Source organism: Lithobates pipiens, unplaced genomic scaffold (genome assembly GCF_037356315.1).
Source record: "Lithobates pipiens isolate NorthernLeopardFrog02 unplaced genomic scaffold, aLitPip1_a1.2 Scaffold_30, whole genome shotgun sequence".
In the NCBI taxonomy this organism is placed as follows: Eukaryota; Metazoa; Chordata; class Amphibia; order Anura; family Ranidae; genus Lithobates; species Lithobates pipiens.
Genome location: NW_027507791.1, coordinates 183520598 through 183532667, shown reverse-complemented (window position 1 = coordinate 183532667; position 12070 = coordinate 183520598). Strand labels below are relative to the sequence as shown.

The window sequence follows — 12070 nt, the reverse complement described above, 5'->3', positions numbered from 1 at the left end:
TGGCTGAATACATTTGGCCTAAATGTATGACTAAAATTCAGTTCATTGGATTCTTCTTATAACAAAAAGTAGAAAATATAATTTTTTTCTAAATTTTCGGTCTTTTTCCGTTTATATTGCAAAAAATTTAAATCGTAGAGGCAATCAAATACCTTTAAAAGAAAGCTCTATGTGTGGGAAGAAAAGGACGCAAATTTTGTTTGGGTACAACATTGCATGACCGCGCAATTACCAGTTAAAACCACACAGTGACAAATTGTAAAAAAAATGCTCTGGTCATTGAGCAGCCAAATTCTCCGGGGCTGAAGTGGTTAAAGAATTTTTATTGAATTTTCACACAAATAACAGAAATATCAAAGGCAGCCGATAAATAATAATCAGGTATAGCAATAAACATTTGCATACAAATCTCAAACAAAATAAGGGAACATAGTATTACAAATGATCAAACGAATCATACATAAACAGTATAGTAAAATCCCTGTTTACCCCAATAGGTTGTAGCTGTAAACAGGCGCTAGTCAGTATAAAGACAACATTATCAAAAACAGATTAATAAAATAGAAATAGAGAAGATTGTGAAACCTCGATGTTACCAATTGGGATAATACTGATTTATGGTTTATGAGCTGCAGATCATGTAATTGAGGGAGGTCAAAGTTCTGGGATGACTAATCCATATTTGCCATAGTTCCCTAAACTTGGCCATGTTGTAGTTTTTATATGCCAACATCAACTCGTATTGAACTTTTGCATATTCAACCGTACAACAACATCAAAAACATTTGGTGCGTCATTTGATTTCCATAGTTTTGTTATAGTCAGCCTTGCTGCTATTAACCCCTTCATGCTGATGTAACGTTGTCCCCTTTACATCAGGTATCCCCAGCAGTGTCCCCCCTTACATAAGGTATCCCCCAGCGTTGCCCCCCTTACATTGGGTATCCCCCAGCGGTGTCCCCCTTACATCGGGTATCCCCCAGCGGTGTCCCCCTTACATAAGGTATCCCCCAGCGGTGTCCCCCTTACATCGGGTGTCCCCCTTACATAAGGTATCCCCCATCGGTGTCCCCCTTACATCGGGTATCCCCCAGCGGTGTCCCCCATACATTGGGTATCCCCCAGCGGGGTCCCCCTTACATTGGGTATCCCCCAGCGGGGTCCCCCTTTACATAAGGTATCCTGCACCCAGGAGAGCCAGCTGTGGACTTCCTAATCTTTTTAGGGGTAAGGGTTAGGTCGGGTTGCAAAAGGTCTTTTTTGGCCTGCCCAAGAGTTCCCTGAGTGAGGCTATTCCCCGGTAAAGGTGTACTTATGGAGGAGGCGACTACAGAGATCCCATTCCAGTACATACTAATGACCCAGAGCCACACTCGGGATTGCATCACAGTATCCAGGTACAGGTAAACTTACCTTGTACCTAGGATCCTGCGATGTCCTCCCGCTGTGTCCTCCGCCGGATCCTCGGCGGGAAATTCAGAAAGTACAAAAAACACACAATACATTGTAATCTGTAGATTAAATTACTGTATCAAATCATTTTACATCAGTTTTGTCCCTAGTGCTTTGTGCAGTGCCCTGCCTGGAAACTTGAGTCCATGGCATCCAAAAAACGTCCCTCTACATCAAAAGCGGTTGTAGACCAGCTAGAAAACAGCGATAGTGAATTAGAATCACTTGCAGAATTGAGCGATAATGATTTGTGGGGAAATTCATCATCAGACACTAAAAGTGACGACAGCGAGGATTATGCGACTGAGTTCAGTGATGTATGAACTTGGTGCTCTATAGACTGATACGAATCGCACAGCGCTGAGCTCAGTCACAGAATTGTCGCTGTTGTCACTTTCAGTGTCTGATGATGAATTTCCCCACAAATCATTATCTCTCAATTCTGCAAGTGATTCTAATTCACTATCGCTGTTTTCTAGCTGGTCTACAACCACTTTTGCCATAGAGGGACGCTTTCCATTGTCCTGAATGTGACGTTGGACTTTGTGCGGTCCCATGTTTCAAAATGTATCATACCCGGGATGTTTACTAAACCAATATGCAGTGTCTAGTATTACAGTGACTAGCAATATTGCACCCTTGTTTTTGATTTGATTACATTGTTGAACAAAATGTATTATTATATTATTTTTTATAATTATTTATAGTTATCTATTATAATATAATTTATGATTTTGTGTTTCAAACGTTATCATACCCAGGTTGTCTCATAGACTCTCTTTTGGACAGATTTAAGCAAGTTATTCCTAAAAATGACAGGCCTACAATATAAAACAACAAAATTCTATACAAAACAATGTATCACTTTGACATTCAAAAATCAGACATAATCAGACCGCTACGGAGGTTAAGGGATGACGGCTGACTTAAGTGCTGCCTGATGCTCTCACTTGTGACTACTGCAGCCTGTCCACTAAATGTCATGACTATGTACTATCAAGTAACCCTGCATAGCATGTCACTGTGATGTCACTGTTTATGCCATTTTCCAAGTCCCACCAGTAAAGTGCAGCAACTCTATTTATGTGTGGATGTTTCTTGTTTGGAGATATAATGGTCAATGGCTGGGAATGTCAGGAGGAGGCCTCTGGCATGGAGCGTTATAATTGTTGTTTTTAAATGCAGGAGCTAAATCCTGTAATATAAGTATTACTTTTCTGAAAAGTTTCTTGCCCTTATAGAAATACAAGGGGTTGTGAATATCACATCTCTTCTTCTGTTTCTTAGGTATTCTTCCAGAAGTAATCATGCGCTGTGTAACTAAGGGTCAGAGGCCTGCGGTGAGTGTCCTAGACCGGTACCCTGATGTTAGAATGGTGCCAGAAGCCAAAGATTTAATGATCAGATGCTGGGATCACAATGCAGAGAACAGACCCAGCTTCCATGGTAAGTATAATGACAACCTACTGTCTAGAAGTGCATGCACTACATAAATGTCAGACATAAATAAAGTAGAGGAAAGTGGAAAGATAACACCGGACCTGTAGGTTTAATTATTGGTATTGTTATCTTAAGGTATTACTGTTGGTGTAAATGATCAATGTGACAGACCTATCCAAGATAGGGGCTTCTGGAGAGGACTAGGAGCAAGCCTCTTACACACTGATTATGGGCCCTGGGTTTCCAGGGAGCAATACTTTGTGAGGTTTATGCCTTGGGACCCCTGAAGTAATGTTAGTTTGGATTCAGGGAACCCTGTATAGGGCCTATAAGCCATATTGCAAATAGTGACTGCTTCACACTGTTGGGACTCATAGCAGATACTGATGTCATCAGTCGGCCACCTGTCTTGGATTGTCTGCTATAATGTGTATTATAGTTAGGGAGCTAGGAGACGAAAAGGCTAGGACCTGAAAGGTCATATCTCTAAGTCACCTAGTCTGGAAATGATTAGGTAATTAGTAAGCTCATGCTAATTTAGGTTTCTGGTTACAGGTGAATTGTAATGCCCTGTACACACGGTCGGACATTCCGACAGAAAAGGTCCGATCGGATTATGTTGTCGGAAAATCCAATCGTGTGTGGGCTCTATTGGACTTTTTCCGTTGGAAATTTAGACGGAAAAAGTTTGAGAGCTGGATCTAAAATTTTCCGACCACAAAATCCGATCAAACTTTTTCCGATCGTTTGTAGAGAATTCCGACGGACAAAGTGCCACGCATGCTCAGAGTAAATTACGAGACCAAAGCTATTGGCTACTGGCCTCTATGTAGTCCGGTTGTACGCAACGAACGTCACCTCATTCTGAATGATCGGATTTTCCAACAACTTTGTCCGACCGTGTGTATTCAACACAAGTTTCGGACAAAATCCGTTTTCGGAAAAAATCAGACGGATTTTGTGGTTGGAATGACCGACCGTGTATACAGGGCATTACAGTAATATGAGCAGAAGGCAGGAACCTCCTACTCAAATGTTTAAAAGTAGGGCTGTTACTGATTAAAATTTTTGTGTTTGATTAATCAATTTTTTGTTAATCGATTAATTGACTAATTTCGATTAATTATAACGCACATACAAATCCAACTACTTTTAGCTGATCTCCTTGCATTGCAACTCTGCATTAGTCAGTGGTAAAGGTGGTATACACTATATAAAATCACCCGACACTAGTTAGTTTCCACAATCCATGACTTGACTTCACAGTTCACACAAATACGTTTTAAATTCAAACTGTAGCACTGACATAAGTCTTTTTTTTTTCCACAGTAGCGTGACAATCCCTCCACCTCCGGTCTAACGAATCACTCTCACCTTATGGCATGGACCCCTGTGCAAACAGGTGGTCATGCAAGCGGGTATCAAAAGGGTTAACACAGACCATAAACTTCTCTCACGTCTCCTTAGATCTCAGCAAGAACGCCAGGTCATGGGTAGAAAGAAAAGATCTAAGTGCTCACCGCTTAAGTATGAGATTTAATTTTTGTGTTCAAACACAAACTACTCACATAAAGATGATAAAAACACCGCATATAAAACCGACAATTGCGTTAGTTCCGTAGGGCAGCAGCGGGTGAGGTCGTTAGTTAAGAATCGTTATGGCGATCTTGAATAAAGTGTTTCACAATTCTTTCTATGCAAAGAATTCTCTCTGCTCTTCTGAAGCCACAGCCTTCAAAAGAAAGGAAGAGAAAAACCAGGCAGTCTGCCAAGAATCAAAACATTCTTTATCAGTTGAACTTAGGCTCGGTTCACACAGGGGCGACTTGTCCAGGCGACTTAGCCGCCTGACATTTGTTGGTTTCAAGTTAAAATCATTTTTTATTTTTTTTGCTTAAAGATTAATTAGAACCCGCAAATATATATATATAATTTTTTTTTTTTAATAGACACCCTAGAGAATAAAATGGTGGTTGTTGCAATACTTTATGTCACACTGTATTTGCACAGCGGCCTTTCAAATGCAATTTATTTTTGAAAAAATTACTTTGCTGGTTAGCGTTTCTTTTTTTTATTCATTAACCAGTTGCCGACCGCCGCACGACGATGTACGTCGACAGCATGGCACGGGCAGGCATATTGGCGTACATGTACGTCCCTTGCCTCCCGCGGGTCGGGGGCCCGATCGGGCCCCCGCCCGGTGCCTGCGGCGGTCGGTTTTCGTCCGGGAGCGATCCGGGACGAGGGGGCAGCCATTCATTCATGGCCACCCCCACGCGATTGCTCCCGACGAATAGGAATCCCCCGTGACATCACTTCCTCTCCTGTAATGTAAACACAGGAGAGGAAGTGATGTATTCTCTCCTCCGTGTCGGTATTTTTCGTTCCGACACGGAGGAGAGCGGATCGGTGAGTTGCACCAACACTCTACACACACAGTAGAACATGCCAGGCACACTCACACCCCCCCGATCACCCCCCCCAATTACCCCTGCCCCCCAGTCACAGTGACACCAATGTCATTTTTTTTTTTTTTTTTTTTTTGCATTGGTGTCATTTGTGACTGTAATAACTGTTAGGGCAGTTAGGGTTAGCCCCCTTTAGTTCTAATGTACCCCCCTAACCCCCCCAATAAAGGTTTAACCCCGTGATCACCCCCCGTCGCCAGTGTCACTAAGGCTGGGTTCACATTGCAGCGGTTTATGAGAACGAATGTGATTCGCACCGCACTGCAGTGCAAATCACATCCGATCTCTGTGCGATTCGAGTTCAGCCATTCGCCGCACCCGCCACACCCGCCGCACCCGCCGCAAATTCGCACGGGACCCTTTTTTTGGCCCGCAGCAGAATCGGATCGCATGGGTGTTCACACCATGCGATCCGAGTTTGCAGATCGCACTGCGATATGCGAACTGATCTGGGGGTGTCAGTAACATTTCACTGACACTCCCAGCAGTCCGCATAGGGCAGTGTGAACTGCCGCCGGGAGGCATGCGATGCGGGAACCCGCCGCGGATTCGCGGCGTTTCCGCATCGCTCCAGTGTGAACCCAGCCTAATAAGCGATCATTTTTCTGATCGCCGTATTAGTGTCACAGGTGACGCTAGTTAGGCAGGTAGGTATTTAGGTTCGCCGCAGCTTTTTATAGCGCCAGGGACCCCCATATACTACCGCATAAAGCCCCCTGATTGCCCCCTAGTTAACCCTTTCACCAGTGATCACCATATAACTGTTACAGGTGACGCTGGTTGGTTAGTTATTTTTTTATAGTTTCAGGGCACCCGCCATTTATTACCTAATAAAGGTTTAACCCCCTGATCACCCGGCGGGTGTCATTTGTGACTAATAACTGTTAGGGCAGTTAGGGTTAGCCCCCTTTAGTTCTAAGGTACCCCCCTAACCCCCCCAATAAAGGTTTAACCCCGTGATCACCCCCCGTCGCCAGTGTCACTAAGGCTGGGTTCACATTGCAGCGGTTTATGAGAACGGATGTGATTCGCACCGCACTGCAGTGCAAATCACATCCGATCTCTGTGCGATTCGAGTTCAGCTATACAGATAGTATGGCTGAATTTGTGTCGCACCCGCCGCAAACTCGCACGGGACCCTTTTTTTGGTCCGCAGCAGAATCGGATCGCATGGGTGTTCACACCATGCGATCCAAGTTTGCAGATCGCACTGCGATATGCGAACTGATCTGGGGGTGTCATTAACATTTCACTGACACTCCCAGCAGTTCGCATAGGGCAGTGTGAACTGCTGCCGGGAGGCATGCGATGCGGGAACCCGCCGCGCATTCGTGGCGTTCCCGCATCGCTCCAGTGTGAACCCAGCCTAATAAGCGATCGTTTTTCTGATCGCTGTATTAGTGTCACAGGTGACGCTAGTTAGGCAGGTAGGTATTTAGGTTCGCCGCAGCTTTTTATAGCGCCAGGGACCCCCATATACTACCGCATAAAGCCCCCTGATTGCCCCCTAGTTAACCCTTTCACCAGTGATCACCATATAACTGTTACAGGTGACGCTGGTTGGTTAGTTATTTTTTTATAGTTTCAGGGCACCCGCCATTTATTACCTAGTCTCACTAGTGTACCCCTAAATTTAGGGGTGTCTACTTTCCAAAATGGGGTCATTTGGGGGGGGTTTGTGCCATCTTGGCATTTTATGGCCTTCAAAACTGTAACGCCCTTAGAAAGCCTGAAGGCGGTGCTTGGTTTTCGGGGCCCCGTACGCGGCTAGGCTCCCAAAAAGTCCCACATATGTGGTATCCCCGTACTCAGGAGAAGCAGCAGAATTTATTTTGGGGTGTCATTTCACATATGCCCATGGCATGCGTGAGCAATATATCATTTAGTGACAACTTTGTGAAAAAAAAAAAAAAAAAGTTTGTAATTTTCCCGCAACTTGTGGCAAAATATAAAATATTCCATGGACTCAACATGCCTCTCAGCAAATAGCTTGGGGTGTCTACTTTCTAAAATGGGGTAATTTGTGGGGGTTTTGTGCCATCTTGGCATTTTATGGCCTTCAAAACTGTAATAGGTAGTGAGAAGTGAACTCAAAAATTTACGCCCTTAGAAAGCCTGAAGGCGGTGCTTGGTTTTCGGGGGCCCCGTACGCGGCTAGGCTCCCAAAAAGTCCCACATATGTGGTATCCCCGTACTCAGGAGAAGCAGCAGAATTTATTTTGGGGTGTCATTTCACATATGCCCATAGCATGTGTGAGCAATATATCATTTAGTGACAACTTTGTGTAAAAAAAAAAAAAAAAATTTTTTTTTGTCATTATTCAATCGCTTGAGGCAAAAAAATAAAATATTCAATGGGCTCAACATGCCTCTTATCAATTTCCTTAGGGGGTCTACTTTCCAAAATGGGGTCATTTGGGGGGGTTTTGTACTGCCCTGCCAATTTAGCACCTCAAGAAATGAGATAGGCAGTCGTAAACTAAAAGCTGTGTAAATTCCAGAAAACGTACCTTAGTTTGTAGATGTGACAACTTTTGCGCAAACCAATAAATATACAATTATTGACTTTTTTTTTACCAAAGACATGTGGCTGAATACATTTTGGCCTAAATGTATGACTAAAATTGAGTTTATTGGATTTTTCTAATAACAAAAAGTAGAAAATATCATTTTTTTTCAAAATTTGCGGTCTTTTTACGTTTATATCGCAAAAAATAAAAATCGCAGAGGCAATCAAATACCATCAAAAGAAGGCTCTATTTGTGGGAAGAAAAGGACGCAAATTTTGTTTGGGTACAACATTGCATGACCGCGCAATTACCAGTTAAAGCAGCGCAGTGCCAAAGTGTAAAAAGACCTCTGGTCATTTACCAGCAAAATGGTCCGGTCTGAAAGTGGTTAAAGTTAGCCCATTTTTTTGTATAATGTGAATGATTTTATGTTGTGAGAATCGTGAGAGAATCGCAATCTTTTTAATCTAAGCAAAAAAATTGTGATTCTCATTTTGGCCAGAATCGTGCAGCTCTAGTGAGGAATAATGCTTCATTGTTGTTTTTAGTGAGAGGAAGGATGCTCCTTCATTGGTGCCAGTGGGAGGAAGAATGCTTCATTATTTGTATCAGTGGGAGGAAGAATTCTCTATCATTGGTGGTCAGTGGGCAGAAGAATGCCCTAGCATTGGTATCAGTGAATGACAGATCCTTGGTGGTCAGTTGGCGGTAGAATGCCCGATTCTTGATTGGCCAATTGCAGGTAGAATGTCCCAGTGTTGGTGGTCAGTAATGCCCCAGTGTTTCTATCAGTAGGCGATAAAATGCACCATTCTTGGTAGCCACTGGTAAGAAAAAATACCCAGCATTGGTACTATTGGGAGGCATGCCCCACATTACTTGGGCCCATGGGATCCTAGGATTTTGTTGAAGTCCCAGGACAGTCCTGGAGGATCTGATCTGCAATGGTTGGATAACCATAAATGTGTGGCCTACATTTTATACCAAAAGCAACCATTCACAGCAAAGTCCACCAGGCCCATTGGTCATCTCTATCACCTACCCCCAAATCTAGGCGCTTTCTGTGTTTGGACTTGTAACTTCAAGTAAAGCCCACTTCATGGGGTTTCTGGTGTGCCAACCATTTTTAACATGGAGTTGTAATGTAGCACTATACATAGGTTGTGCATCTAAATGTTCTCATATGAATTTGTTTAACAAAGGCTTTTATACCAGTCTGTGTTCTATTGGGGAGCTCTCCACCGCCTGGTGATGAGCGTCATACAAGATGGGGACAGAGGAGAGAGATCTTTAAAAAGAAGTTGGACAGCAATAAAAATGTCATCTTTTCTTACAAAAAAAACAAAAACAAAAGTTTTGCTGGAGTTGGACTTAATTGATTAAAAAAATTTCAATTTTATAAACCCTCTAACATTGGCATGGAATTGATTTTAATGGTTCTTTATTTAAGATTGCAGTGGATGTACATCAGTGATGTATGAAGCTTATCAGAAGGAGGCGACCAGCGCTGTTCGAAATGTTGAAGATCATTTCATAAATATGTATTCTTCAGATCAGGTACTCCATATTGTCACAATGGCTGCACTCCATGTGTTTTTACCTGATAAAGGATGAGTGCGGAATAAAAAAAGAAACAAACATACATACTTACCCACATGCTGCAGTATTGGTCCGATGCTGCAAGCTGTCCCCTGCCGCCTCTAAGACCTGAGCAATCAAGTGACCGCTGAGCGCTCCGTTCTCAGTCCACTATGAGTGGAGAGCAGTGACTGTCAATCACAGGTATATAAAAAACACAATAATGGTGCACTGAAGCTTTAGGAGGAGTAGATATGGATTAAGTCCAATAAGAGAGCAACTGTGTGTCTCTGAGAGTCTCTGATGAACAGTCTATGGCAGTGGTTCTCAGCTGGGTTCCGCGGTGATCTGACTGTCAGTCAGGCAGCTGACAGGAGGATCGCACATACACAGGCAGAGATAGGCAGGGAAGCGGCTGGCATCCTATTGGCTGTAGTGCGCTGTTCCCTGCAGGCCCCTCTTGTCCTTTCCGAGTACGTGACATCATCTGGGGTGGACAGGATAGGAGGAGGAGGGGCAGAGGGGCAACAGCGTGCCACTGGAGGAGATATCAACTGTACTCTGAAGCCAGAAGGAGAAAGCCATCAGTACTGTGCCCAGTTGTGTTCCCCCACCCACAATGTGCCCAACAGTCTGCCCCATGTAATGTCCCTTGTCATGTCCCCCATCACATGTAATGTGGCCTGTCCCATGTAATTTGCTCTGTCCCATGTAATGTCCCATGTAATGTGCCCTGCCCCATGTAATGTCCCATGTAATGTGCCCTGCCCCATGTAATGTCCCATGCAATGTGCCCTGCCCCATGTAATGTACCATGTAATGTGCCCTGTCCCATGTAATGTGCTCTGCCCCAAGTAATGTGCCCCATCCCATGTAATGTGCCCTGTCCCATGTAATGTGCTCTGCCCCATGTAATGCCCCTGTCATGTGCCCTGTCCCATTTAATGTGCCCTGCCCCATGTAATGTCCCCTGTCCCATGTAATGTCCCCTGTAATGTGCTCTGAATGGATCAGCTCTGCAGGAAAAGAAAGCACAAGTTTCACATTAAATAGGTACATTTTAATATTTATTCTTTTATTTAATGCTATTTCTAATGCCAAACCTAATGCCTGAGGAAGGAACATGCATGCACCAAACGCACGCACCTCCCCACTCCATTTAAACATCCGGTAGTGACATCAGGGGCTTCCTCTCGTGTAAACCCATGGACTAGGAAGTGCTTGAAGCCACCAGCACAGCCGCGACCAGAGGGACACCCCACACGCCACAGCATGTCCTCCACCTCTGAGAGTGTACATATTCTTTGTTGCCATTAAATCAATTGTTATACTGCACTCAGATGGCGCTGCTCTCTCTCCCTACCTACTGTCAGTCAATGTCTCTCTGCTGTGCCCCTCCAGTGCTCACTGAAGTGCCAGGCTGGGGAGGGAGCAGCTAGCTCGGGCTCTAAGCAGAGAGACTGGGCCAGCTGCTGGTCAGGAATCTGGGTTGATCCTGGCATTAATGTTGGGATCTTCTCAGAGATTGGAGCGGGTCTGTGATGTCAGCCGACAGCAGACTGTGTGTGGGAGCAGCATTACCTGTAAACATATATAAAAATGGAATATAAAATTAGAAATATAACAAATATATCAAGTCGTGCCTCCTCTGATGCCAGGAGACATTGCTGGAACTAGTATCAGAGGAGGCACGACCCGCGGCACTCTCCGTTCAGAGCTTATGAGGGGGATTACAGAAGATTGTAATAAGGTTGGATGGTAATCTTAAAAAGGGGGCTGAGCTTGTACCACTTTGGATCAATTTGGGCGCATGTTGATTGGCTTGGTAAAACAAGGGGTCACTTTAATCTGGGGAGTGCAGTGTGTAAAGGGGCACTCCAGGCAGCCCTTGGAGGAACTCCGTCTCTGAACACTTTATTTGAGGCACATTTGGCCCTTGAGTTTAGTTTATAACTAAATTTGGATGGACTGTCTACCTTAAAAGCACTTCTAAAGGCTTGAGGTTTTTTACCTTCATGCATTCTATGCATGAAAATAAAAAACATCTGTGCAGCAGCCTCTTAGCCCCACCTAATACTTACCTGAGCCCCATCATGATCCAGCGATGTGCACGAGAACCTCGGCTCTCCAGGGACTCTCCCTCCTCATTGGCTCCCGCTGCTGTCAATCACAGCCAGTGAGCCAATGCGGAGAGAAAGGGGGCAGGGCCAAGCCAAAGCTCTGCGTGTGAATAGATACACAGAGCAGCAGCTTGAGAGCGAGCCTGCTTTGGTGCCCCCATTGCAAGTTGCTTGCTCTTGTGGCACTCAGCAGGAGGGAGGGGAAGGGGAGCCAAGAAGAGGAGGATCGCGGTTGTACAGAACAGGTAAGTATGACATGTTTGTTATTGAAAAAAAAGAAATTGCCTTTAATATCACCTTAAATGTTGTATACACACGTGATGCACTTTATATATTTGTTATATTTATTTATTGGTAGTTGTGTTAACACAGGCAATGTTGCTCCCACACACAGTCTGCTGTCACACACAAAGGTGTAGGGGCATTAGGTAGAGGTATAAAAGCTTCCATGCCAAGATTTCCCCTGTGGAGATCCCTCCAGCATCAACCCACAGCTGAAACG

The 12070-nt window shown here is 44.3% G+C and overlaps 1 protein-coding gene across 3 annotated transcripts in view; it reads left to right on the top strand.

The window, feature by feature from the left end:
* The window catches only part of LOC143943381 (receptor-interacting serine/threonine-protein kinase 3-like), an 81708-nt gene that overhangs the window by 51790 nt on the left and 17848 nt on the right, over window positions 1-12070 (top strand). For all 3 annotated transcript variants that reach the window (XM_077465114.1, XM_077465112.1, XM_077465113.1), the window contains exons 5-6: window positions 2740-2898; window positions 9321-9427. In XM_077465114.1, the coding sequence (XP_077321240.1) occupies window positions 2740-2898; window positions 9321-9427 (266 nt within the window). The remainder of the gene's footprint in view (window positions 1-2739; window positions 2899-9320; window positions 9428-12070) is intronic.